We start from the raw sequence: 27,989 nt of genomic DNA on the forward strand, positions 1-27,989 counted from the left end.
GCCCCCGCGCTCGGGTTCCGCCCCCGGCTCTGCCCCCCCCACCCATCCTGCCACCTCCTCCTTCTTACCCTCACAACAACCCTGTGAGGTGGGCTCGGCAGAAAGAGTGCGACTGGCCCAAATGAACGACGCCAGCCTCCAGGCGGGGCCTGGAGAATTCCCTGTAATGACAGCTCTGCTCCAGGCTACAGGAACCCGTCTCCCTGGGGAGGGAGGGTGCTTTGGGAAGGGGACTCTGTGGCACGGCCCCCACCCTACTGAGGCCCAGGGCTGCCAACCTCCAGGTGGGGCCTGGGCCTCCAGCAGGGTCACAGCTCATCCCCAGATGACCGAGAGAGAGGTCCCCAGAAGAGAATGACCGCTTTGGCCCAGGACGGCACCTCCAAGGCCGCCTCGCTGGGCTGGTGCTTCTCCTTCAAATCTGCAGGGGCTTTTCTAGCCCTGAACCCGGCTGGGCCAGGTGGAGCCCCTGGGTGGGGGGCCCTGAGGCCCAGACCCACCTTCTGTGACACCACCATTGGGTCACAGTGGCCAGGGCAGCAGCTGGGAGGAAGAAACCCCCCAAAGTGACACCGGCCTCACTGCTTGGGCGGTCGAAAGTGGCCCGCGACGAAGCCCCCGGAGCTGGGGGGCTGGACGGCGGGGTGGGATGGAATTCCTCGGAACCACGCAGACGGCCAGCTACTGCGGCCCCCGGAAAAGCTGCCTGCTGCCGGAACCGGCCCCCGTCAGCATCAGCCACGAGAGCTACCGGTCGTATTACCTGCCTGGCTATCGCTACCTGAGCTCCTGGAGGCCGAGCTTGTTCTACAAGGTCTCCTCCTTCCGCCCCAATGGGGACGGGCAAGGGGGAGGGCGCCTCTGCGCCCCGCTGCGGCCCCCCACCGTCCTGCCCTCCATGCGGACTTCCCTGTACGCCCGCTACACCCCCCAGGACTGGTTCAACGCCAACCGCGCCCAGTTCCAAGGCTCGGAGGCCTACCGCCACTGGGCCGGCCGGCTGAACTCCGACTCGGGGCGCCTCATGCAGGACAAGGAGCAGCTGACCCGCCAGCAGCAGGAGGACTCGGGCAAGAACCTGGGCCAGCGGCTGGCCGACATCGACTTCTGGCGCTCCGAGCTGAACTACGAGCTGGAGCGGCTGCTGACCGAGACCCGCGCCCTGGACACCGCCAAGAGGCGCCTGGAGTGCGCGGCCGACGAAGCCCAGGGGCCCCTGCAGGTAGGGATGCCGGCCTCCAGGCGGGACCTGGGGATCCCCCAGAATGACAGCTCCTCTCCAGACGACAGAGGTCGATTCCCTTGGAGAAAAGGGCTGCTTTGGAAGGGGGGTACTGTGTGGCATTGCACCCCACTGAGTGAGAGTCAGGCCCCCCTGCCGATGGCAAGGAGCAACCTGGCAGCCCTACGATCTTGTCGTGCCTTGAAAGCTAAGCAAGGTTGGCCCTGCTTAGGACTTGGATGGGAGGCCACAAAAGAAGGCCAATATTGCGACCCAGAGCGGAACATTTCTTGTCCTCCCCTGGGCAGCCCAGTTTCATCGGCTCTCGGAAGCTAAGCAGGGTCAGCCCCCTCTGAACATCTCTTGCCTTGGAACCCCCACAAGGCTGCTGCAAGTCAGCTGCGACTCGGCGTTTCAAAAAAGGCCCTAAAGTGTGTCCGTCCCCATGTTCCGGAGAGCCAAACGCCCTCTGGCAAAGGCAGAGCTGACCGCTCCTACTGCGCTGAACCTCCGGATCTGGCCACGAGGGGGCACGGGACGCTTCCCTCTGCCGCTGAGCCAGCCTCTGCTTGAGAGGCAGGAAAGTTTCTCCTTATCCCCCGTTTAACAGCCGTGGCCCTTCTGGCCTCAGACGGGGACACCGAGGTTGTCTTCTGAAAGGGAACTGCAAATGGCTTAAGCCCGGAATGTCCCCACGGGAACGCGAGTAGCAAGCCTCTTGCTGGAAATCGGTTGCTAAAAAGCAGGGCAAAAAACCCCGAGATCGACCCTGGCAGGAGACTCACAAGACTTCTTGGGTATGAGATTTTGTGAGTCAAAGGTCCCTTTAGAGCTTTGGCTCTCAAAAACTTGTGCCCTGAAAACCTTGAGAGTCCCGAAGGCTCTTCTCCTGCAGCCAGTGGGGCTGCCCTCCTGAAACATCCTAGAAGAAGAACAGCCGGGCTTTGATGCTCTGCTTTTCCCTACCTGAAGGAGTCCTGAAGTGGCCGACAATCGCCTTCACTTCCTCTACCCCCAACAAACATGGGAGACTGAGAAAGCTCTAAGAGAGCTGCTCTGAGAAGAGCTCTGGGAGAACTGGAGATGGCCTAGGGTGTCCCAGCAGGCTGCACGGGGAGGAGGAGCAGGGAACCAAACTGGGTTCTCCAGATTAGAAGCCGCCGCTCTGAACCACGACCGAACAGCCCTCAAGAATCATTTGAGGGTCGTTTTCTTCCTCTTCCTTGCAGGTGGCTTTGGAGTGCTTATACTGCCGAGAGAAACGCATGGGCATCGACCTGGTTCACGACGATGTGGAAAAGAATCTCATTCAGGTACGAAGTTTTTCTGGCCACCTGAACCCCCCCCCTCCTGCCCCCGGTTCCCCACAAGCAGCGCCCTCGAATTTCGTGCTTGTGTCAATTTTGCGCTCTTGAGCAGTCTAAAGTATTTCCATTGTTTGCATTTTAATGTTGTTTCATCAGCTACCGTGAAGGCTCATTTCACTTCCCGTGTGCTTTTGCTGTTGGGTTTTCCTGTGTGGAACCAGGAAATCTCCTTGCAAACAATTGCTAGAGAGCATCGAAAGTTCATTCATTATCCAACGTGCGTGAAATGAGCCTCAGATACAAATAATTCAGCGAGAGGGAAACATTGTTCCATGGCACATGGTGGGGCGGGCGTACGAGCCCGAACTCCGGATTTGGGTTGCATTGCGTGGACAGTTTCAGGGAGCGCGGAATTGCTGCTTTCCTTTTGGTCGAACTGCTGATGGGCAGACCTTTTCTGTTGCAGGAAGTGGATCTGATCCGATCGTGCCAAGAGAAAATGAGAAGACTTGCGGAAAGAATTGATCAGCAGCTAAAGTAAGCGCTGGAAAACGTAGTCCAGTATTTAGACGGCAGTTAACGAGTCCCGCCTCATTCATTACTGATTTGGTAGCCACAAACAGGGACCCGCGGGCGAATGGCTGTCAATTAAGAAGGAGGTTTTAATGACCGGGTGCCATTGAACACCTTTCCCCTTATACCTCTGCAACAAAAAGGGTTAACCTTTTCTTCCAAAGAGGAAAGCTGGGCAGTTGGGCCATGGGCTGAGCCTTTTTAAAATACTTTTGATCCTTTTTCATAGCATTAACCGCGACGCCCAGCATGCCCTCGAGAGGGACCTGGGAGACAAGAGCTCCGCCCATTTCATCGATGAGAAATGCTACAACCTGAGGAACACGTCCGACAGCATCAACTACTACCATGGCATTGAAAAAATCGACGGCACGTGAGTCGAACCACCAGCTCTCGGTTGGGAAATACCTGGCGATTTTGGGGGTGGAGCCTGAGGAGGGCGGGGTTGGGAGAGGGGAGGGGCTTCAGTGGGCCAGAACGCCATGGCGTCCACCTTCCAGAGCGGCCATTTTATCCTGGCAAACTGATCTGTCGCCTGGAGATCAGTCTTAGTCTTGGGAGCTTCCAGCTGCCGCCTGGAAGTTGGGAACCCTAGACACGAGTACAGAGTGCTTTGCTGACAAAACCCTATTGTTAAAGGGAGCAGTGGGGAATATTCGGGTATGAGATACAAAACGAAAGCTCTCTGTTTCGGCTTCCTCGAAACCCCTCACCTCGCGGCAGAGGGCCCCTCTAGGCAGCTGCCCCCGACTTCTCCCTTCCAGAGTCTCCGTCCCTGAAACGTGGGCAAAGTTCAGCGACGACAACATCCGGTACTCCCAGAACGCGCGGTCCAACTCGGCCGTCCTCCGCGAGGAGACGGACCACACCCTGGAGAGGACCTCCGAGGACATGTGGCGGCAGTACACAGACACCAACCTGGCCTTCAACAGGCGCATCTCGGAGGTGGCCGATGCCAAGAACAAGCTGCAGGCCCAGCTAGCCAAGGTCAGGGGCCCGGTGGCCCACTTGGGGCTGGGAGACGCCTGGAGCTTGGGGGTGGAGCCTGCGGGGGACGGGGTCTGAGGATAAGGTCTGAGGGTTAAGGTGTTGGCAGAGTTTAAATATGCTAAGAGGAGCAGCGCACCGGGCCGCGTAGAAGAACGGAACAGCTTTATGTACACAAGAAACAACTGTGTAAATAAAACGAGGAGAGAGAAAGAGTCCCGTTTAACTGACTAACTGTTGTTCTCAAAAGAGCAGGAAGTCTCCAAACAAGCCAATCAGGAGAAGTGATCTAAAGATGCCAAGTACACATTTCCTCTGATGCCCCTCCCCCACAGGAAATTCTTTTTACGCGCCCCACAGATCTACATGTTCCAACATAAGGCCATAAAGTCCCCACTCCCAAGCAGGGGAACTGATCTCTCTAGTTTGGAGAGGAGCTGCAGGTCCAGGGGATCTCCAGGGCCTACCTGGAGGCTGGCATCCCTACTTCAGAAGTCGTGAAATCATTTGGGTCTCATGCATAGTGGTGTGGTGTGACCCAAGCCCCCTTGGGGCAAGTCGGGAGGGGCTAGCCTTAAGGAGATGATCCCCCTCCCTCCTGCCGGCACCCCTTTGCCATTCTTAATTTTAAAACGGAAAAGGAAAAGGAAGGAGACAGCCGCCAGGGGATGCAGCCTGACCTTAAAACCACAGGCAGCCTCTCCCCCCCCCCCCCCGGCTGAAAAGACGTCCGAGCAGAAATGGGAGTTCACCTCCGGGGCCGAATAATATTCTCCTTCGGAAGAGAGAGAACAGCTGGCTGCGTCTGAGTAGGCAGGTCCCTCAGGGCGCTCTCAGGCAGGAAGTTCTACTGTGCTCCGGTTTATTTAGGTGGCTTCTGGGCAAACAGACTTCCTGCTTGGATTACTTGGAGTCTGCTGGGCGGGTGGAGAGGGCTGGCCTGGAAAACCCTGCTGTCCTCGGCCGGGGAGTCCTTGCGTACTCGTGGACCGGGGAGAGGAACCGAGGGGGCACACTTTCTCCATTTCATTTGTTTAGACACCATTTTGCTCACTGAAGGGGACGAGTTTGGTTCTGGGTTTCTCAATGGCCGTCCTCGGGGTTCTTTCTCTTTGCAGACCCTCCAGGAAATATTCCAGACAGAGAACACGATCATGTTGCTGGAAAGAGCGATAATGGCCAAGGAGTGCCCGCTCAAAGTGGCCCAGACTCGCCTGGAAGCCAGGACGTGGCGGCCCAATATGGAGCTTTGCCGGGACGTCCCCCAGTTCAAGTAAGCATCGCCTGCCCCCCCCCCCAGGTGCGGCCCTAGAAAGGGCCGTCAAATTCACCCAAATTCCAACGGTAGCTTTATGAGAACTAACTTAGCTCTTCTCTCCGAGCAAACTTTTAGATGCGATGCAGTTTCCCTTGTAAGTTCCCGTTTCTTCATTTTTTTTCTTGTTCCACACACACCTTGTCCCCTCTAGTGGTCAATTCGATATTACATTGGATTATGTTTGGCCTAAAAGGTTGCGGTTTCAATGGGCCAAGAAGGTATGCTGGATATACAAGGATGTAATGGAAAATTGGCCACTAGAGGGTGCAAGACACACAGGAAACAGACCTCCCGCCAAAGAAACAGGAACTTACAAGCCAAGAAAATGGGAACGTGGAAAACTAACAAGCCAGGTACAGATCCGTCAAGGATAAGTCTGTACCGGGGAAGGACAGATTTCTAGGAGTTCAGAGGCATGCATTGAATTTTTGGTGACTTTCCTCTGCAACAATGATTATTGTAGGTCACCACACCCATTTCGTCTTCTGCCTTTTTAATTCCACTTTTTACATTATTAGTTGTTTGTTTGTTTTTAAAGAGAGCAAATTTTGAGTTCCGCAGCATCTTTAAGACCAACAAAGTTTAATTCTGGGTATAAGATTTTGTGCGGTATCATAAGGCGTGTTCATACCCTTCCACTCTCTACTGGCCAAACTGGCCAAACCGTACACTAAAGGATAAATGGACACAAATTTGACCTCATGAATCACAAAACCGAGAAACCTGTAGGGGAACACTTCAGCCTTCCAGAACATTCAACGGGGGACCTCAACGTAGCTGTTCTATTGCAAAGGAATTTCAGCAATAGACTAGAGTGGGAGATTGCTAAACTACAAGTTATTGCAATACTCAGAACAATGGAATCCTCAGGCCTTAACAGAAATATCAGGTCCTTGTCTCACTACCTATGCTAACGTCATGCTCACATCTGTCTGCAAACTCTTTGCTTATGCTGTGTGCTAATTGGATGCTCTTCATGGGTCTTCCCAATTGCCTTCACCTACTTAGCTACATTTATTGCTTATGCATCTGGAAACTAATTAGCCATTCTGGCAACACCCTCCCCACCTCCGACCTACATGGAATGCTTGGTTGACTTCTCTGAAGTCGTGCACATTCATCTGAACAAAACTTGGTTTGCCTTAAAGGTGCCCCCGGACTCAACTTTTATTGTCTCTACAGCCTGTGCCTGCCCCCCCACCTTCCCTTGAAGTAGGGACAGGGGGGTTTATTGCAGGCAGTAGAGTGGCTACAGCCCTCAGGGTGCAAATTGTCTGGGAGAGTCCCTGGTGGCAGAGCGGGGCTGGCCTTTTCTTCAGCGCACCTCTGCAGGCCCTCCGTGGGTGGGTGAGATTGCATCTCCTGCAGCTGGAGGTGCTGACAAACCTTGGCCCAAGATCAAAGAGGTTTTCCTGCCCCGACGGTGGGATACGGCCCTCCCTCCCTCCCGCCCTCCGCTAAGGAAGGGAAAGGGTGTGCCAGACAAGCCCGTCTTTGCACACTTCTCAAGTCGGGAACCAAACTCAATATCGTCCGTCCTAAATGCTGGCGGTGCAGAAGAAGATGCAGGGCCTGCCTCGTCTCTCGTGCTCCCTGACCTACCTCACAGGGTTGTTGTGGGGAAATGGGGGGTGGGTGGGAGAATGACATTGGAAGTCCCACCTGGGGGGAAAAGTGAGATTAAGTGCAAAACTTTTGGGCTGAACAGAGTAGAGAGCAAAGTTTGAGACCAGTGGCACTTTTAAGACGCACAAAGCTTTATTCAGGCACATGAAAGCTTATCCCCAGGACGAAACTTTGCTGGTCTTAAAAGTTGCCCCTCGTCTCAAGCTTCCTTCTGTGGCTTCAGACCACCAGCCAGAGAATACCTTTCTTTGTCGTCCGCCTGTCTCCCCAAGATTCGAGGCAGACGACAGCATTCCGCCAGGCTGCGGAGAGCAGCCCAGGGCGCCACGAACCCGGCCCGGAGTGCGGTTTCCGGCGGGGTGACCTCTCCCTCGTTTCCCCCCCCCGCTCCCAGGTTGGTGAACGAGGTCTTCACCATCGACGACACCCTGCAGACCCTGAAGCTGCGCCTGCGGGAGGCGCAGGACACCCTGCAGCTGCTGATCCTCAACAAGGCCCGGCTGGAGCACGACCTCCTGGTGAAGGCCAACTCCCTCTTCATCGACAAGGAGAAGTGCATGGGCATGCGCAAGACCTTCCCCAGCACCCCCCGCCTGGTGGGCTACACCTGAGGGCGCCCCGGCCCACCGCCGCCGCCCCCCCCCTGCTCCTGGGACGCGCGAATCGCAGGACGGGACGTTTGCTCGCTCGTAGGATTATTTTTTTCCCCCCTGTAGCTGACCGTAGGCGAAAAACAAAACAGAACCCCGATGGAAATAAACGTGAGCGGAACCAAACGAACGGAGAGGCCTGCTTTGCTCACTTATGGGAATTGGGTCTCCCCACGGGAGGGAGGGAGGGTGATTCTGGGGAAGGAGTATTGGCCGGAGGGCAGGCTGGGTTGCCAATCTGCAGGTGGAAGCTGGAGATCGCCTGGGATTGCAGCGGATCTGGAGAGGACAGAGGCCAGGGGGGGTTTGTTATTTATCGGTAGGAAAGAGCCATTGTCCAGCAGCACCTTCAAGACTAACGCAATTTGTGGCAGAGGAGGAGCTTTCGGGGGTCACGGCTCGCTTCTTCAGGTGCCGCTGGAACGTGAGTCCGTCTGTCTTTCTACCCTGGATCCGAAACCACTCTGCTCTTTGACGGAGTGTTGCTTTCTCCCCCGATGAAGCTTCAGAAGAGCTGAGGGATTTTAAACGTCCTCAAACGCTTAGCGTGTTTTGCCCTGTGACAATTCCAGGACTCGATTCCTGGCTGTGTGAGCCAAACGTCGCTTGTGCCATCTGGAGCGTAAAGACGGCCCCTCCGCGTTTCTGTCCTTTGCGAGCGAGTGGCCTGAACTCTCCAGAGCGACCCTGGCGGCATAGTTGGACGTGGCCCCGCTGCGGCTGCCTGCCGAGTCCGGGAATGCCGTTCTTTGTCCGTCGGCCGGTGGCATTCTTGTCCGTCTTCAGCCGTCCCGGAGCTTGTGCCGAATACAAAGTGCTGCGTTGTTCCCTCTTTCTGGATCCTGCAAGGGTGGGGAGGGGGGGGGGCACACAAAAAATAAGCAATTAAAATGCCTCTTGACGCCGTCAGGCTCCCTGCATGTGGAACATTCTTCTGCGATTGAGAAGCAAACACCCATTTCGTGCCGACAAAGGGCTCTGGAACGTGGCAAGATGCAAGCTGTCGTCCCCCACCCCCACCCCCCTCCAGTCCTCCTCCCTGGCCACTTTTTGCCTTCTGCCTCGGTCCAGACATCTACGCGGAGCAGAAAACTGAGCCTGGTTCAACACCTGCAGGCGGCTTCCTTAGCACACGTCCCTTCCCTTCCTTGAGATGCTTTCGGCTTCAAGGACCAAATACATATTCGTATTTATTCTGGGAAATCTGCATCTGGCCCCGTCTTGCTTCCAGAATGTCTCAACGTTGTCCTGTTGGCAAGTTCCTTGGTAAAAACGGGTCAAACGCTAGGGGTGGCCAAAGGTGGCTCTCCAGATGTCCGTGGACTACAATTACCATGAGCCCCTGCCGGGGGCAGGGGCTCATGGTAATTGTAGTCCACGGACATCTGGAGAGCCAGTAGTTGCTCTGGAGGAAGTGCCTGCTGTGAATCTCAGCAAGAGCGCAAGGCTGCAGAGGGAAACCTCCAAAGCAGCCCTTTTCTCAAAGGAAAAAGGGAAAAAAGACTACACATTGCCAAATAAGAAGAGAAACGTAAAAGAAAGGGGGGGGGGGAAGAAGGCAAGAAGTACGACAATAAATCAAGTTGTCACCTGTTACTCTATGATAGTATATAGAGGAACTGAAAGTCACCCTCCCCCCCCTGTCCTTTTGTATCCCCCTCCCCTTTAGCAGCCCTTTAAGTTGGCTGGAGAGGAGTTGTAATTCCAGGAGCACTCCAGCCACCACCTGGAGGGTGGCATCCCTGGGAACCCCCCTGCCCCTTTCCTGCCAGAGCGGCTCCAGGGCAGGAGCTGGGCAGGAGGAGAGGGGGAGTCCCGGGGAGGGGGGGGCCCCCGGCGTGGCTGCCCAGGGTGGGCGAGGCCGATTTCGCTAGGGTTGTGCTTCTGCTAAATGTCACCCGGCACCTCCTGATTCACCGCTGGGACAAAGCGGATTTCTTGCGGCCCGGGCTCCCACGGCCAAGTATGCCGAGAACTAGGCCGGGTGGGTGTGTGGCGACGGCCGCGGCCCGAACAAAGGCTCTCAGTGAGGAAGGAGGGCCTCCTCGGGAGCCTCCCTAACATGGGGCAGTCCCCACTGGGCCAAACCCAGAAAAGCCCCTCCTCGTACAGCGGTCAACTCTGGGTTCAGAGATCCCAGGAGATGGGGGGGGGGTGGGGAGGGTCCGGAGTGCCCTAGAGGCCTGAGCGTCGGGCTGGGGAGAAGGGAGCTTCACCTGTGTCTGGATCGTGGCCACAGCAGGCGTTGGGGAGGGGGAGGGGCTCCGGTGCCCGGGGGAAGGGAGCTCAATGGCCTGGAAGGGATGTTTTTTTAAAAATCAAATAGTTTAGTTTAGTTAGTTTTATTACGGTCATAGACCAGCATAAGATGATACAGAAGCGTCCATTAAAACCAGGAATTAAAACATCTTAAAAGATAGCAATAGAAAATAGAAAAAGGTAGATAAATATTAAATACCTTGATGCCAATACTTTGTTTTTAAAAGGAATAAGAACAAAGATGTAAAGGGATACAGAAAAGGGGGTTATGCAAAGCCATTCAGACGACTACTCCGAGAATTTGCCTTTCACCACAGAGCATATTCGACAAATGTGTAAAAGGTGCTTCCTTCCAATCCTTTTCTCCTAGAATCAGAGAATCCTGGAGTTGGAAGGGACCTCCGGGGTCATTTAGTCCAACCCCTGCAGAATGCAGGAACTCACCACTACCCGCCCACCCACAGTGACCCCAATTTCATGCGCAAGTGATTCCCCCCCCCCTCAATCTCCAAAATCCAGCCTGGCCTTCTAATCTTCACTGTGGCCCTTGCTTTAATTATTATTTTGACTCGCTATTTTGTCACTACGTTACTTTCCCTTTTCGTCCTTACTGTATGACTCAATTTATACACCCTATCAGAGATTAACTCTGATGGGTCATTTATCAAAATCCATTAAGGTGGAAAAATCCCTTTGATGCCTGGAAAGGGGGGGGACAGGGCAACCTAGAGCCCCTGATACTCTGGGCCAGCCCCCTCGGTGGCGTGACTTGAATCGCCAGCCGCTCAGCGGCCTGGGTTTCTGGCCTGCCATCTTGACCCGCCTCCTCTCTGGGGCCGGGGGAAGCTGGACACCCCAAACAGCCATTCAGCTCTGTTGCAGCTGGGGCCGGATTCCACCAGCCTATCTTTCAGATCGTAAACAAACACCACCCACCAGGAGCAAGGGCCGCCCGGAGCCAGGCTAGCTGGAGGCGGGGACGGAGAAGAAACTACAGCGAGAACAGCCCTGCAGGCCAGTCCATCCTCCAAAGCAGCCCTTTCCCCCGGGGGAACTGACCTCTGTCGTCTGGAGATGAGCTATAACTCCAGGGGGTCTCCAGGTCCCACCTGGAGGCTGGCACCCCTACTTTTACATCGCATTACAGAGTGGGCAGGCTGGGTTTGGGGCGTAAGTGGGCCTGGTGCTGAGCTCAGTGGGGGTATGATGCCACTCTAGGATTTTCCTTTCTCCAGACTTTATGGTATATCATAGAGTCCGCCCTCTGAAAAATGCCCTTTGCTCCGAGGGAGCTGATTTCTTTAAGGGGCATCGGTGGATGTCATGGTGCCCACGGGAGCTGCGTTGGGGACCCCTGCTCTTGTGCATGCATGACTGAGGCCACTGATTTCCCCCTCTGATTTCCTGCCGAATTTCTAGTTGGGGCAAAGGAGGCAGGCCCCGTGGTGCAGGACAAACAGTGGGGTGGCAAGCTTTGTGGACGTCTGAAAAAAAAAAGAAAGATCCTGCTGATCCCAAAATTTTCTTCCACATTTCAAAAGGACTTGCCATTCCTCTTTGCCCGGCACGAGAATATCCTGCCTGCGGACCACGCTTCCTCCGCTGTGTATCTCCTGGAGTCGAGAAAGAGATGCCTTATCCTTGTAAATTAGTTGCCCGGGAGATCTTATCGCGGCAAACCAGCTGGAGGCGGAAGAAACAAGTAGCCTCCAGGGGAACAGAAAAGAAAGCAAACAGAGACAAAAGGCTCGGGGAAGAGACTTCGGAAAAGCAGATGGCCGGCTGGCCTTGGAAATGCTGCCCGACTGCAGCAGGAATTCTCAGCCTGGCAGCCGGAGAGGCCTCCTGTGCCTCAGGAGAGCTGCCAGTGCTGGCCCTGAGAAACTGAGTTCCTAGAAGACTCACCGAGGAACCTCGCTTGCGTGTCTCTGAGTTTTCCTTGAATCGGCTTCCACGAGGAAAGCTTCATTCCCTTGGCTTCAAAGGTTCACTTAAAAGCCTGGTGTGTCTCTGAATGAGTCCTTGAAGCAGCCCTGCTGCCTGTTAATTGGTCTCTGGGAGGGGGTACGGTATTTCTCACTGCCTCCAGGTAGACTCAGGTAGGTTGCTGTGTGGGTCTGAGGCCAGTGGTCCATTTAATCCCAATAAACTGCACATTTTTGGGAATATACACACTCCTTCAGATACATACTGAAAAAGTGTGGTGCTAACAGTTACAAAATGTGGTGGGCCAACCCCCCAACCAATGCCAAAGAGCCCAAGAAAGCAGGATCGCCTGAGGCTCGGCCCTGCCTTTCACTCCTAAGCCCAACATAGTGTCTCCCTGCCAATCATTGTGCTGTGCCCAGGTTTGAGCCTGTCCACCATGCTCCTGCACCGCCACACCTTCCTTGCACCTGGCAGGGCTGTGGGAGAACCTGTTTCCTCACTCACCAAGCAGGTTTGAGCCTTGGGAAGAGAGTGGGGGAAAGGGGAGATCTTTTGCTTGGGATGAGTCAGGCTGGGTAATCACTGCATGTCAGGCGTTGCCCGGGAGGTTCTGCAAAGATTCGCTTTGCTTAAGCTCACACCACGGCCTACATCCTGGGGGGTGTGGCCCTCTGCAGGTGGCCCTGGCCTCCGGGTTACAAACTTTTCACGAAAGCTCTGCCAGCCAGAGATTAGCTGACTTTATGACCGCCTGTCATTCATCTATTTGAAACAGTTTTTCCTCCCTGCTGCCTTTCGGCTCGACTGAAAGAAAACGGGGGAAAGAACAACAAACGGCGTATCCTTGATTGTTTCCTTCTTCATACGTGACTTGCGAGGAATAATTAGGAATTACGGTACAATGAGGTTTGAGATTCTGGTTTCAACGACAGTTGGATACGGTGGGCGTAGATCCCGGCGGGTTGCCAGGTGGGTCCGAAGCAAGGGAACGAAGAAGAAGAAGAAGAGGAAGAAGAGGAAGAAGAGTTGGTACTTATATGCGCTTTTCTCTTCCCAAAGGAGTCTCAAGGCAGCTTACAATCACCTTCCCTTCCTCTCCCACACAACAGACGCCCTGAGAGTGAGGTGAGGCTGAGAGAGCTCTGAATGAACTGCTTTTGCAAGAACAGGACTGTGACTGGCCAAAGTCACCCAGCTGGCTGTATCTGGAAGATGAGCGGGGAATCAACCCTGGCTCACCAGATTAGAAGCTGCTGCTTGCGGGACGGCATCTGTCCCCGGAACTGGGCTGCCCCTCTGGCCTGCCGGCAAGGGCTTCGTGCTTCAACCAGGCTCCATACGAGGCGGTCCCGCTGGTGACTTCCTTGGCCTCGCGGGTGGCTCTTCTTGGATCCGGCCTCCTTTTTCGGAAATAGTCGGGGACGACCTTCCAGCGCCCGGAACCCTGGAGGATCCGCGTCAGAGTTGGGCCTCGGGCCAGCGCTGGGTCAGGTGGAGGTTCCTGTCCTGCAGAATGAATGACTGGCGCGCCACCCCTGCGGTGGGTCCACGCCCTGGAACCCTCCCCAGTGCCTTGCTCTGCTGCTATTGTGGGGACGGTCAGGCCGCCTCATCCCTTCCCAGCCCCACCAAAGCGGCCGGCCTCTCCCCCTTTTCTTCTTGTCCCTCCTCGTTAATCCTCCTGCCCCAGCCGAGACACGTCGGGGCGGCTCTCCTCTCCTGACCCGGGCTGCCACCGATCACGTGGCTCGGGCACACGTTTCGCCATAGCTAAGGAAACGGCGCCCAAGAGCTGCTGAATCGTGGGACAAAATCTCTCAGGCAGCTGTGGGGAAGGGGGGGAGGCTGGGGGTCGGGCCCTGTTTCTCCGCTCCCTCCAACATACCAGTCTGGAAGAAGGATCTCGCCAGTGTGCAGCCTCCAAGACCCAAGGTCTCGGTGTTTGAGTTGTGAGCCCCAGGAGAGCTGCCATTTCCCCTACAGCTCTTCGTTTATTGGGCAGCCGAGTTTAAAGAAGAAACCACGCGTGGGCAATGTCCCACAGTGCCGCATCGCAGGTGACTTGTTTCAAATACGGCCTCCCTCGCAGGGAGGAGTTGGGAAAGACCTTCCAGCGCCCGGAACGTTCTTAGCCGCCTTTCTACCTCCTCGGTACTCAAGGCAGCGTACGTGATAAAGGAAACGCACAAAACGGAGGGCGTTAAAAACCCGCAAAACCAAAACGTTTACAATTATTAAATATAATAATAATAAAATCAAAATTTAGGACTGCTTTAATCGAGCGTAGTCCTGATTCGAACCGTCTTCCACTGCTAGCTGAAGATCAAAATTAAGGGGGCCAGGGGCACCTCCCTGGGAAGGCTCTTCCGTAATTGTGGGGCTCGAAGGAGGACAGCACTGGCCAACGCCAGGGTGCTAACTGAGGGTTGGGATATTTCTGGTGATTTGGGGGTGGGCAGGGGAGAGAGTGCACAGGGTATAATGCCACGCCAGAGGGGACAGGCGAAGGCCACGGGGTCACCCTCTCTCAGATCGTGGCTCTTCTTGCCACACTGGGTATTCCTCCGTAAGAAAAGAAGTGCTAATTCCTACAAATTAAACCGAGTCTCCCGCCTTCCCATCGCTGCTTTGGTGAAACCTGTTTCCTTCGCCCCACGTGGTGCAGCCACTGGCAAGGAGGGGAAAGCAGGCAGTGACCCATTGTAGGCGCACAGCCAGTGACCTCGAAAGACAACAACGCCGCCCTCAAGAGCAGGAGGAGCGTCTCTTGGGAAGCAAACACCGCGGAGCCCTGCAGTCCCTGCCCCGGGGACCTCTGAACGGCTTCGATGGCATGAGGTGGGCAGAGGGGGCCTTGCCCTGGCCGTGCCCTGCGCAGCCACCCCGGACCTTCCTCCCATCCAGATCTGACAAGGGAGGCGATTGGGCAAGCCGGGGCCACCCAGGAGAGGGCCTTCCAAGCAGGTCTGGGGAGCCGGCCGGCGACTCCTGCCCTGCTGGCAAATATGGAACGGAGAGCGCAGGAGAGACAGCAAGGCCACCCTGCAGGACGGCAGGCCTGCTCCTCTGCCTCAGACGCCTGGGTGGGGCGCAGGAGACACTGGCCTCCTTCCGTCTTGAAGAGGGGAGTCGCATCCCCCAAGCTCTGGTTGGAGAGCTGGGGGTGGAGCTGGCAGGGTCTCTGCTTGGCCTGCAGAAGGTCCCCGGTTCGGTCCCCAGCGGCAGCCTCTCCAGTTAGAACGGACCCGGCAGGAGGGGGTGGGGAAGGCCTCTGCCTGAGACCCGGGAGAGCGGCTGAGCAGGCAATACCGTCTGGCTCAGGGTGAGGCAGCTTCTTGTGTGGGTTCTCCCTCTCCCACCCTGGATTAGCCCTGACCTGTGCACTCCTTAATCAGATTCCGAATACCTGAGAGTGGTTGTTCGGAGCCGTGCAGCGGTCAAGCCCTGAGATGTCTCGCCGAGACTCGGACGAAGGGTGTCTTGCTGAGGGCCGACAGGGAGCATCCGGGTTGCTTGGGACGGGGAACCTTTTGACAAAAAGAAAAAAAGGGATCATCTCTCCGGGCTCAGCCAGCCCCTTGCCCGAGCCAGTTCTTAAAAAAAGAAAGACAGTGAGTCATCGAAAATACAACTAGCAGAATTGAAAAGTGCCTTGCCTGAGATGAATTTCTTTTGGGATTAAGAATCTGGGGGAAAACAACGACACCTGGTGCATTGTTTCTTTATAGGGTCACAGCAGTGAGGCTGCCATCTGCTCCAAAATGGAAAAGTTTCTTAGTGTATACGACGGAGGAATAGCGGGTAAAGACAGTCAAACAAGTGCAAACTAGTGCAAGAAGAGACAACAGCAGGATCGGTAGCTACTTGGAAACCTTGAATGGACTTTCTACATGGTACTTGGGGGGGGGGAAATGCAATGATGGGTTTATGGTCTTGAAGCTGAAGGGGCAAACATATGGATTTGAATTTTTTAAAAATATAGTATCGTAGTGCGACAGATAACAATTTGACTTACAATTGTCATCCGTAACGTTTTCCTTTTCTTTCTTTCCTTTTCTCTTTCTGCTTGGGAGTTTGTACATCTCTTTGTGTGTGTGTCCATGCCTCATTTTTAAATCCTGAATAAAAGTTCTACTTTATTTTTAAAAAGCCCCAGTTTGTTTTGCCTGCTTTGGACAGCTGCCGGAAATTCGGGCAGAGCCCAGAAGAGAAGACACCGGAATTAAACCTCGACGTCACATTTCCTGCATTTGCATCCAGCATCTCTCCCTCCTGCCCCCTTTGTAGTGTGCATGTTCTGGAAACACGCCCGCTTGTACAAAACACGCCCGCAACAGCATTGTGAATGTACAAGCTCCCCACACCCACTTGGAGGCAGACGCAAGGGCCTTTCCCCCTTTTGCGAGGAACAACGGTACATATTTTGTGTCTCTGCCCGAATTCTCGTGTTTCCCATGCACCAGCCGCCCGCCTTCCTTCCCCTTCCAGGAAATAATCTCCGCTAAGAGAAGAAATCAAATTTAAAAAACAAAACCACGCCGCTAACACAATGAAGGGTGAGCCTGGTCCTGGCTGTGCTTCGCCAAAGAATCTGGGCTCGACCCTCTTTGGCAAGGATCTCGCTTCAGGAAACGGAAGGAAGAAGCCCTTCTTGTCCTTGGCCGACCTTGAGATTGGCGAGGGTTGCCAAGGACTTTTGTAGGGGGGGGGGGAGGAGGGAGGGGAGCCTCAAACACCTCTCAGAGAATCATTGAAGTGAATCATAGAATCCTGGAGTTGGGAGGGACCTCCAGGGTCATCTAGTCCAACCCCCTGCACTATGCAGGACACTCACAACCCCATTGCTCATCCCCTGTAACCTGCCACCCCACGAAACAGGAGGGCTACTCAATCTTCGTGGAACTGACCTGTTGGACTTTTGCCTGAATTATTTTCCGTATTACCCTTGTAGTTATTGCACACAGATTGACAGTATTGCACGGTTATTTCTGATGGTTGTCTTTATGATGCTTAATAAACAACTGTTTTGCACCTTTCGAGGCATTAGTGACGGTCGTTTCGGGGCCGCCGTGATGCAGACCCCGCTTTTCCCCTGGTGATTTCCATTTACTGTTTACCCCCGTCTCTCTTTGTTTGTTGTAGGCTCCAGATAGGGCCGAGAGTTATCAATTCCCCTTGAGGAAACGGCAAATTCTGAAGCATGGACTCTATGGTATACTATAGAGTCAAAGAGAAACGGAAGTCCTAGAGTGGCACCATGTCCCCCGCTGCTCTTCCCCACCTCTGCAGACTCCGCCCTCCTCAGGTTTTGCCTCCCCACCTCCCAGAATTTCCCAAAAAGGTCCGATTCCTCCAAAAAGGTGAGAAGCAACCGGGGTGTGTGTGTGTGCAACCATCCCTTAGGGAAGTCCCAGGTCACACCAGCAAGAGGCCCACAGAAGCCCGCCAAATCAGAGACGCTCGCCTGGAGCATGAGATCAGCCGTCTGGCGGAGGCCTCCGTCTGCTCCAGGAATAACAACTCCAGAGGTAGCCGTCCAGCTTGTCTTGGCAAAGCCTTTGGACTCTCTCAGAGTCAGCGTAAAACGAGAATTTGGGGGAGAGGAGCCTTTCCCCGGCCACCTCAGGATCCGGCCCTTTCTCTACAGCTCCACAATGCTTCGGGGCCAAGTTCGGAAAGTTAGCGACCCATTCTTGGCGTGGGGACTGAGGGCTTGGCCCCATCTGGGGCAGGTTGGCTTCCATCTGCTCACGAGTGACGTTTCCACACCCCCTGCCCATCTCAGGAGATGGATCGACTGGATCTTTCCGGGGGGGGGGGGGGAACGTTCATTCCCAGGGTCGCTAGAAGCCAGAAGCAACTCGGCAGCTCAGGTGGCAAAACGGAGCAGAGAGAGACGCTGTCTGTCTGTCCATCCCCCTTGTGCTGTCTACCTGGCACCTCATCTGGGGCATTTTAGGCACCAGCAAAACCTGGCGGTTCATCTGGACTTTTGCTTAGCTTAGACCAAAGTTGCTTGGTCTTAAGAGGTGACCCTGGCTTCAAACCCTGTTCCAGAGGCCTGTAGCTCTGCCCAAATCTGCATTTTCCACTTAGCGATCTGTTTCTCTTTAGGGAGGGAGGGAGAGAGAGACGTGACCCAGCCCACCTGGAAAGCCTTCAAGACCCAGATCAAATATTTCTCTCCCTTCCCCAAGAAGACCAAGGTGTGAAAGGAAGTGGCTGGCCAAAAGAGCTCTCAGCATTTAGAAAATGCCTGATTTCGCAACCCCCACAAAAAAACGTCCTTTCCACCCTCCACCTCACCCACCCCACCCCCTGGCCCTTGACAAAAGGCACGTCGGGGGAACCAGGTTCTGTGGGGCGGCTGGAGAAAGCCAACCCCCGCCCCCTCCCAGCCACGCCTGAGTTTCCAAAAATATCTGGGGAGGGGGATTTCCTGCCCAGCCGGGTGAGCTCCCCCCCCAAAAAAAAAGCCCTGCTCTCCTCCGCCCTTCCCTGCAGGCTGCTTGGAGAGGCACTTCTGATACACGCAAAAAAATGCATCTGTTTTTTTTCTTCTCTTTCCACACCCAGCTTGGCTCCCTGACATCACTGCTGGCGGCTCCGAGAGGCGGCAGGCGGAGCACCAATTCCCCCAGAGCCTCACTCCTTCCCCGGCCACCGCCTCCTCCTCCTCCTCCTCCAGCTTCCAGGGGTGAGTGGGCGCAACTGAGCAGAGGGGGGTGGGGGGGGTGGGGGGCATGCCTGGAAGGCTCCTGGGGAAGGCTCCCTTTGTTCAGCAGGGAGAATCTGGAAGCCAGATGGGAGGCAGGGGAGGGGGGGAGAGGGAATTCTCCAAGAAAGGGGCTTTGCTGGCAAAGTCAAGGAAGAACGGAGGGGATGTTTTTGGGGGGTGGGGAGGGAGATCTTTGCAATTTGGGACGAAGCAGGGAATCCCCTCCTCTCCAGAACGAACAGCCGGACGACGGGACTGCTCTCTGCAGCTCTCTTGGGAGGGCTTGCTTTCCAAGCCCCCTCCCCATTCCCCAAAAAAGAGCTTTTATCGTTGCAGAGTGAAGAGGAGGGAGACTCAGTCCGGGTGAGGGGGGGGGGGATAATTTGGCCCCCACCTTGAGAAAGGAGGAGAGTGTGGGGTGTGGGCTGGGAGCAGGATTCTCTGCAAACCCCCCCCCCCATATATATATATATATTTACTTTTCCTGTTTCCAAAGGTTCCCAGCTATCTCGGCTGCATTGCAAGAAGCAGCCCGAGAGTAACTTTTAAAAGAGAGATTTCTTTTCTCTCTCTTTTTTTTCCTGGCACAGAAGAGCGGCCCTCTGGCCCACGGAGGGTTAAGAGGGTTTGGCTGAAGGGTTTTCAAAAATCCTGTTGACTCTCGGCTGCCCCCTCGTGGGCCGGACGGAGATCTTTGGCGAACGCCTTGCTCCCTGTTTGGAGGGCATTGTTTGGGGCTGGGGGGTGGCTTCACCCCCAGTGGATTCTCGGGTTTTATCTGTTCTTGGATTGCAGTGGGGCGGCAGGAAAGAGCCAGAACCCAGGAGAACTAGCAAAATTTGGGGGCCGGGGAGGAGCATGTGGGAGTCCCAGCATCCTTCTTCAGGTACGGCTCTTCCGTGAGTCCACCTGCCTTCGTGTCTTGGAGAAAGGAGGGATTTCAGAAGTTTGCTGGGTCTCCCAAAAGCTCCTCCCCGGCCACAAACGGTGTGGTTCTTCAAGACTAACGTGGCCTCTCAACTTGCAGCAGGACAGATCCAGGAGCACAGGCAGGGACTAAAGTTTGGGGATGTGAGCTGTTCAGAGTCAAGGCTGTGTTTTGATGTTTTGACTTCTGAAGGCTCAGGCCACGCAAAACCACGCGGGCCCCTAAGCCTCTCCTGGATCCCAATCGCACATCTTGCTAGGCTCCCGTCCACGCAAACGGCCTCTTTCCCCTGAATCCCAAACGGATTCCTCCCCCACCAGGGGAGCGATTTGCAAGCGACTCCAGAAAATCCACCCCCATCCCTCCAAGTGGCTCCCAACTCCAGGTTGGGAAATCCCTGGGGATTGAGGGGTGGAGTCAGCTGTGAGTGTCCTGCAGGGTTGTGAGTGTCCTGCAAAGTGCGGGGGGTTGGACTAGATGACCCGGGAGGTCCCTTCCAACTCTAGGATTCTACAGGTCTGGGGAGAGCAGTTCTTAGGGAGGGGAGGGGGCTTCTGCTGGGCATAATAGGCAGTGATAGACCTTTGCTGAACGGGGGGAGGGGGAGGGGAGTGGGTTATATATTTATTATCCGCCATCGTGATATCGTGTTTTAATGGCTTTTTACGGGGTTTTATTGTACTTATGAACCTTTGTAAACCGCTGCGAGACGTTTGAGAGCAGCGGCATATAAATATAAAAATAAATAAATAAATAAATCATGCCCCCTCCCCCCCAAAGCAGGCCTCTTCTCTAATCTGGACATGAGGCAATCCCGGGGGGTTGGCTACCTGACCCTGGCACCTGAGATGGGCATGCCCTAATGTGTGGTGCCTTTGTGAGGGGGGTTTTGGGGGCTCCTCGTCCTTGGGACCAAAGGTTAAATTAGCGCAGGGGATTCACACGTTGCATTTCCCAGGAGCTATGCAAGGGCAGCCCTGGGTGGGAGTCCAGGGTCTCTTCACAGACCACGTCTCTTGCCTCGGGAACCCTTCTGTTTGGCAGCCCTTTCCTCCAGGCCGATGCCCCCTCCCCTTTGGAGCCTGGGTCCCAGGAATGCGTCCTGGCCCAGCCCCGAAGCAGACGCCAGGGAGTGTCCCTCGGTGCCAAGTGTTTTGACCACCTCAGCGTCTTGCCAGCGCCTCTCCTTGAGGCGCTTTGCCAGAACAGGAGGGCACGCCACCCTCTTATTTCCTTTTCGACGGCCGGCACGGGCGGGAGGGGGGGCCTGGGGCCTTCCCCCGTTTTCCGGGGCCTGAAATGAATCGGGGAGGGGCTGCCGCTCACGCAACACAGAGGGCTGCCCCGGCTCCTGACCCCCAGCGCTTTCTCTTCCTTACGGGAAAGCTCTCAAGGCGGTTAAAAAAAACAATCACAACCGGGCTGTTTTAAAAAGCGCGGCCCGGAAATCGGCAGGGACCGAAAACGGAGCTGCAGATTTTTAATCAAGGGAACGAAAACGGAGGTCGTCCCTACGACGTAGCCGACATCCAGCCAAGCTCAGAGACCGAATCAGCAGCCCAGTTCTAGAACCTCCTGGATGGTCTTTCCTCAGGGGCAGAGCCTCTGCCTGGCCTGCAGAAGGTCCCAGGTTCGATCCCAGGCAGCATCTCCCGTTAAAAGGGCCAGGCAGGGAGCAACGGGGTATGCTGGGATGCCACGTCAGAGGCCCACAAGAGCAGCAGCCCGTCTGAGGAGACCAGCCGCCTGACCTTGATAGTCGATGTCCTGATGGAGCAGAGGGCCGCTTGGTGTGCTCGTGTGTCCAAATGGGCGTCGCGAGGGAAGGTGTTTCGGGGCCACCACTGAGAAGGTCCTGCCAGGCCCTGGACCTCTGGAGGAGGCAGAAGAGGTAGCCGAGGGTGGATGCCCAACTGACCCCAGGGCAGGGGTAGTCAAACTGCGGCCCTCCAGATGTCCATGGACCACAATTCCCAGAAGCCCCTGCCAGCAGGGGCTTCTGGGAATTGTGGTCCATGGACATCTGGAGGGCCGCAGTTTGACTACCCCTGCCCCAGGGCGCTGGGACACTCTCCAACTAGCTGCACAGCTTCCAATGCCTGAATGAACGCGCCCGCCCAAATGTCCTCGGGGCCCTTGAGCAAAATGCGGGAGACGCCACCCGCAGGACATGCAGCCGAATCATCCCCCGGGCGGCAGGCTCATCCGAGAGCCACCGGTGATTGCAAAGTTGTGCGATTGCAGAGTTGTGGGGCAGCCACTGAGGATGCCGGACTTCCGTGCCACCCCGTGAGGCAGGACCGGAAAAGGGCGTGGCTTAAGCGTGCGCATGGGTTTATGCAGACCATGCAGAGGGGGACGTTTTGCCTTTGCAAAACTTTCCGTGCGAAGAGAGCTGGCGAAAAGAAATCGGGTTAGATTCCCCACATGCAGCCCTCTGGGTGACCTTGGGCCAATCCCAGTTCTCCCAGAGCTCTCTCACCCACAGGGTGTCTGTTGTGGGGGGAGGAAGGAAGGGAAAGGCAACCGGAAGCCGCTCAGAGACGCCTTCGGTAGGAAAAAGCAGGGTGCGAAGAGAGGAGGTTTGGCACTGCCCGTCTTGGTGGTCTCCCCTCCGAGCATGAACCGGGGCTGAGATAAGGTCAGCCTGGGCCATCCAGGCCAAGTCACACAACCAGGGGTGGCTTTCTGTCCCCTGCCTCTGTGTAGCAGCCAAGCACTCGGTGGCTCCGCTCCCAAGACCAACCGGGGTCGGCCCAGCCCAGCTTCCGAGATCTGGTGAGACAGGTCTAACTTGGGCTATATTGTTGTCATCGTAGATCCGCCCAGACTGACACACTGCCAGAGTTCTCACGGCTTCTATCTACATACAATAAAATCCCAAAGCTGCTTGAGAGGTGGATAATTTCAATGGGGTGGCCATAATTAATACAAGAGACTTAACCAGCTGCTTCCTTGGCGTGTTGGTTAACAGCAGAGGCCTCTGGTTTGATTCCCCCCCCCCTTCTCCTCCACATGCAGCCGACTCCGTGTCCTTGGGCCAGTCCCAGTTCTCTCAGAGCTCACTCAGCCTCACCAACCCCAGGTTGTGGGAGACGAAGGGGAGGCGACTGGAAGCTGCTTAGAGACTCCTCCGGGTAGGAAAAGCCAGCTGCTTCTTTGTTGACCAGGCGAAAGAGCAATATCTGTCCCCCTTCAAGATGGTTTTGTCAGAACGGTCTGAAAGGAGGAGGGAAATATAAAATGCACCTGGCCTGCCTGGGAAATCTGACTCCAGCGTAGCATGAGGCTTTCGTGAGCATGCACACCTTTCCGACCAACCCAGCTTGACTCTGGATAGAAGCGTCTGTCTGCATGTCCACGAAACCTTCTCTCCGGAATTCGGCTCTCTTGGCCTTAAAAGTGCCGCTGGGCTGGCTCAGAATTTGCCCTGTTGTTTCACGCCCCCTGAGTCCATCTGGGGGCCATGTCTAATCCCAGCCACCGTAACCCTAACTCTGGAGGGTGTGGAATGCTAGGGATGCCAACCTCCAGGCAGGGCCTGGGGACTCTCTGGAATGATTGCTCTTCTCCGCACTACAGTGGTCAGCTCCCCTGGAGAAAACAGCTGCTTGGGGGCGGGGGGGTCCTCTATGGCCTTGTGCCCCCACTGGAGCTCCAGATCTTCCCAGCCATGGAGCTAGCAACCCTATTCCCACCCCGGGGGCCGGGGGGGACCCAACAGCCCTAAGCTACCCACAACAGAGAGCTACCTTAGCCGTGAACTTTGGCTGCACCCAAGGGTGGGGGAGAGTTTGCACAATAAGACAATCCTTCCCCAAAAGGAGACGGGGAGGCCATCGACTCCCCCGCTGACTTATCTGTCATCCGCCCTGACAGGGAGGGAGACGGGTGCCAATCGCCCATCCCAAAGGTGGCAGGAATTAGGGAGTAACTGGAGTTCTGGGGATTAAGGAACTTGCCACAGGGAGCGGCAACGGAGCAGGAGTGCCCGCTCCTCCACAGGCAGCCAGCTGGGTGATCTTGGGCTTGTCACGGCTCTGATAGTGCTGTTCTCACAGAGCTGCCAGAGCTCTCTCAGCCCCACCTACCTCACAGGGTGGCTGTGGTGGGGAGAGGAAGGGAAAGTGCTTTGAAACTCTTTCAGGCGGCGAATAAAAGCCAACTCTTCTTCTAATCTCTGTTGCTCGGGGCTCAGATGTCGTCCCGGAAGGCCTCTATTTGCCGCCTGGAGGTTGCAAACCTCCCAAACATCCCGAGAGGCTAGCAGGATCGGGCCAGGCCTTTCTGAGATTTCCTGGCCGATTTGCTCCAGGGAATTCCAGGAGACGAACTAGCCCCACGGGTCCGCGGAGAAGGGAAAGGACGCCAGATGTCTAAGATGCCATCCTGGTTTGGGAAACTCTCTTGAGGACTTCCATCTCCCCGCAAATCCAGGCCTTACTGTTCGGAGAGGCAGTGCAGACTCTCCCTCCCCGTCTCAGGCCTGCCCCAAACACTCTGGAATCATTCTCCTGCAAATAGTTTGGGAATGACGGACGGAAGCTGTTTTGAAGTAGTGGCGTGCCTCCTTTCCTTCCCAGTTCACATTCCTGATGTCTTTCTCGCGTTTAAACCGTCCGTTCCTCAGAGGCCCGCTTGGAGGGCTGGTTCTCGCACCCCAGAGGCAATTCCGAAACCAGAACAGGGCTGGTCACGGTTGGCTATTTCCTTTATCGTAAGGCTTGTGTGTCGTGCAGCTGGGAAATCCGAGGACCGTCTGGCCAGGCAGGCAAGGGATATTTGGAGGTGCCTTGCCGTGGCCTCCCTCTGTCATGACATGACCCCTGGTGTTCCTTGGAGGCCTCCCATCCAAATACTAGTCAGGGTTGGTGCTACGTAGCTCTGAAAGGATCTGGTCTCCCCAGGTTATCCATGAGAGCCAACTGGTTTATGTCAGCATGGATCTGACCCCTCCATTGCCGGTGGGGGGTAGGCCTGCCAGCTTCCAGGCTCCTTCTATGTTGCGTAACCTCCAGGTGGGGCTGGATCTTCCCCAGAATCCCAGTAGACTTGGCACTCTGGGTGGCGGGGGTCTGTGGTATACCATCGAGTATGCAAGAAATGGAGGGCCTAGGGCGACCAGAGGTTGGGTGGCCTCTACAGCTTCACGCCAGAGCCTGCTGGCGTAGACATAAATCAGGAGACTATTATAGCTCCGACATGCCTCGCTTTTTTGCTTACCAGCAAGGAAATCCACTGGCTGCGTGGCTGCCCTGCTTCCACGGGAGAAAAAAGGCAGCGTATAAATTAATTAATGGAGGCCCTAGTGGCTTCTCATGAGCTGACTCATGCTCAGAGCGGAGAACACGTCTGCCCAAAGGCCAAGGGCTTTTAACCATCATAGATACTTCCTCACTGAGGCAAAGAGGTCCATCGCTCTGGTAGACTGCCCCTGCACCTGGAAGCTGCATCTCGTGCCGTCCAGTCAGGGCTTGCATGGGTTCCCAAGTCGGGCCTGGAGGTCTCCCGCCATTACAGCTGTCCTCCAGAACACGGCTGCTTTGGAGGGTGCCCTATAGCATCATACCCCATATAAGTCCCTCCCCAAGCCCTGCCCCAAAATCAAGAGCTCCATCCCGGAGCTACCCAAAGCCTCCCCCCGGCCTGTGTTTTATCTGCTGGCTTGAAAACTAAGACAAACACAAGAGACAGGGATGCAGGCGTGGACCTGCCGAACGGGGAGGGAGGGAGGGCGAGACCCTGGAGAGGCGCGGCCCGGCTTTTCCAGTCCTACCAGCTTCCCCTTCTAAGGTCAACACCGGGCCCTCCGGCCACGGCCGGACCCCACCTCTGCAGCCCGCCGCAGGCCTCAGACTCCTGACTCCGCTGACTCCGTTTCCTCTTCCAATCCCTTTTCCTCCCGCCCCACCCAAACCGGAGCGCCCAGTCGGCAGCCCGTCGCCACCTGCCTGCGAAGTCCCGTTGACGCAGCTCCGGGAAGCATCTTTAAGCATGAGCTTCCAAATCATGCGCGTCGCAAGGGGAGCATCGCCTCGCCCTTGGGCAGCGCCGCGCAATTTGCCAGGGCTTGAATATTAAGATCCGAGCGTCGCAGCTGCGGGCAGAGGTGGCCGTTTGGCGTTGGGCGGCCCTTCCTTCCCTCCGGAGGGCCCGACGTTGTTTGCGCCTTTGGCTCAACGGCCTTTGAAAATTCATGCCTTGCCCGCGCAAGGGGCCACGCCAAAGGAGCGAGGGAGGTCGCTTCTTACAAAAGGAAACGGTGCACTGCGGGGTGACTTCCCAGGGCACGGCAGGCTCCGTCCCTCCTGCTCACCGGCCGCATCTCCCGCTTGCGTCCCGACAGGCTCGGTCTGCGTCTGAGGCGGCTCTCCACCCTGCGCAAGGATGCTGATCCTGCTCGCTTTCATCATCCTCTTCCACATCACCTCCGCCGCGTTCCTGTTTATTGCCACCATCGACAGCGTGAGTGTCGCGTCCCGGGTCCCTGGTCTGCATGGAGAGGGGGGTGGCCGGGGGAGGGGGGTATTCGGAGGTGTAACAGGAGCATGAAAAGGTGCGTGGCCATCCTTCTCCTAGCCTTGCTTGGCGTTTGGGTGCCTCCCTCTTAACTTTCCCACCTGTAGAAAGGGGATAGATTGTCGTGAGGGCCAGAGGAATAGACAGCCCTAAAAGGGGATTCGGTAGACTCATGAAAGATAAGTCTGTCAGTGGCTCCTAATCGTCTGAATCCAGGGCCAGGAGGAAACCTCAGGGGAAGGCCCCGGGCTCTCTGCCCTGCTACAGGCTCTCTGTTTAGCTGCTGCGTGGTGCTGGACTCGATGGACCCTCCCTGGTCTGACCCAGCAGGGCTCTTCTGATTTCCTCCTCAGGCCTCTCTGCCCTGTGGCTGGTCCTCCAGAGGAACTGGTTGGCCAGTGGGCGCGACGGGAGGCTGGGCTAAGTGGACCCTCCCTGCTCCAACGCAGCACGGCTCTTCTGAGGGTCTTAAGTCTTGAACAACCCTCCTTCAGCCTGGCTCTGGCTCATCTATCCAGATGACTTCAGTCACCGTAGCCACCAGTCGTCAGAGTTCCTTGCAGCGATTCCAGCCACGGCTGGGGACTCTTCTTGGCTCTACTGACAACGCTGCCTTGCCCCTTCCTGCTCCAGACTCCTGCGATCGATTCCCCCTTCTGCTTTTCTTTTCGCAGGCTTGGTGGGTCGGCAATGACTTCTCCACGGACCTTTGGCTCCTCTGCACCAATGAAACCAACTGCACGACGATCGACGAGCGATTCCCAGGTGAGCCGTCCTGCAGGAGCTCCCCGTGAGCCGAGGGACGAGATGGGGCCGACTCAAAGGGCTCTTTGGCCTCCTGGCTCAGCTGCCAGCGGGCTCTATCTAGGTGAGGGGGGTCCCCAAACGTGGCGCCCGTCAAGGGCTTCTGGAACGTGGGCGGTGCCGAGTGGAAGCACAAACGGAGGACGGGCTGGAACGGGATCTCTTCAGCTTTCTGGGAAAGTTCTTTTCGAAGGAAGCGGGTTCTGGGGCGTTGGCAAGAAGCCAGCGCCTTTAATTGTAGGAAGCAGGATGCAGGTGGGTCTTCAGAAGGCAAACTTAACGGGAGAAATTTCTTTTTTTGCAAGTCCCGCCCGCTAGTTAGCAGGAAAACAAACGGCTAAGGTGGCAGCATACATCAACAGTGTGGGGCCACGTCTTCACGCTGCCAGCCTATTCGCCTCCTCCTTTTCTCCTCCCAACCGGGGCCTCAAAGGGGCTGGAGAGCCTGTGTGGGGCAGCCATTATGAGCACCAAGGAGGAAGCGGTTTCCAAAGAGCAGTCACGGCTGGATTACACCCTGTCCTCTAAAACAGGGGTAGTCAACCTGTGGTCCTCCAGATGTTCATGCACTACAATTCCCATGAGCCCCTGCCAGCATTTGCTGGCAGGGGCTCACGGGAATTGTAGTGCATGAACATCTGGAGGACCACAGGTTGACTACCCCTGCTCTAAAGAAAGTCAGCCCGCCTTCTTCTCCGCTGACAAGCCTCGAGCCAAAGGGCCGGTCCGTCTCCATGTCCCTCCGCCCCGGAGACACTGGCCAGTTCACCCATGCCGGGCCGGCCTCTCTTCCTTTCTACAGACTACCCCGCCATCCAGACGATGCAGGCCACCATGATCCTGGCCACCATCTTCTGCTGCTTGGCCTTCTGCGCCTTCATCCTCCAGCTCTTCCGCCTCAAACAAGGGGAGAGATTCGTCTTAACGTCCGGCATGCAGCTGCTCTCGTGTGAGTCACCGTCCCCCCTCCCCTGCGGTGCTTGCCGGGCGGGGCACCATTGGCACCAAAACAGGAGACCTCGCTCCCCAGGGGGCTCGCCGGTCCCCTCCTGACAGCGCTCCCCACCGGCTGCTTCAACAAGCGTTCCCTCCGCGCTCCCCCTGCGGGTGGGGTGGTGGAAAGGGCCAACGGGGCGTGGCTGACTCATG

The 27,989-nt window shown here is 56.1% G+C and overlaps 3 protein-coding genes across 5 annotated transcripts in view; 2 read left to right on the top strand and 1 right to left on the bottom strand.

The window, feature by feature from the left end:
* On the top strand, window positions 1–7,809 carry TEKT5 (tektin 5). Its single transcript, XM_077317010.1, has 7 exons — window positions 1–1,222; window positions 2,452–2,535; window positions 2,996–3,066; window positions 3,332–3,475; window positions 3,867–4,089; window positions 5,208–5,362; window positions 7,428–7,809. The coding sequence occupies exons 1-7, from the start codon at window positions 650–652 to the stop codon at window positions 7,642–7,644; spliced, it is 1,467 nt and encodes a 488-aa protein (XP_077173125.1). The 5' UTR covers window positions 1–649; the 3' UTR covers window positions 7,645–7,809.
* Window positions 7,686–27,989, bottom strand: part of LOC143827451 (uncharacterized) — a 20,729-nt gene continuing 425 nt past the window's right edge. The window contains exons 2-3 of one of the 2 annotated variants that reach the window (XR_013227318.1): window positions 13,111–15,398; window positions 7,686–8,525 (exon numbers count right to left, since the gene is read on the bottom strand). Coding sequence is in view for 1 of the 2 variants with exons in the window: in XM_077317015.1 (XP_077173130.1) it covers window positions 8,189–8,525; window positions 15,278–15,398 (458 nt within the window). In the remaining variant the exon portion in view is untranslated. The remainder of the gene's footprint in view (window positions 8,526–13,110; window positions 15,399–27,989) is intronic. The other variant, XM_077317015.1, reaches the window with a different exon arrangement.
* Window positions 18,187–27,989, top strand: part of EMP2 (epithelial membrane protein 2) — an 11,892-nt gene continuing 2,089 nt past the window's right edge. The window contains exons 1-5 of one of the 2 annotated variants that reach the window (XM_077317013.1): window positions 18,187–18,322; window positions 18,448–18,568; window positions 25,864–25,982; window positions 26,711–26,801; window positions 27,643–27,789. In XM_077317013.1, the coding sequence (XP_077173128.1) occupies window positions 25,905–25,982; window positions 26,711–26,801; window positions 27,643–27,789 (316 nt within the window). In that variant the 5' untranslated portion in view covers window positions 18,187–18,322; window positions 18,448–18,568; window positions 25,864–25,904. Of the gene's footprint in view, window positions 18,323–18,361; window positions 18,569–25,863; window positions 25,983–26,710; window positions 26,802–27,642; window positions 27,790–27,989 lie in introns of those variants that run through there. The other variant, XM_077317012.1, reaches the window with a different exon arrangement.

The sequence above is a fragment of the Paroedura picta genome, chromosome 17 (genome assembly GCF_049243985.1).
Source record: "Paroedura picta isolate Pp20150507F chromosome 17, Ppicta_v3.0, whole genome shotgun sequence".
Lineage (NCBI taxonomy): Eukaryota > Metazoa > Chordata > Lepidosauria > Squamata > Gekkonidae > Paroedura > Paroedura picta.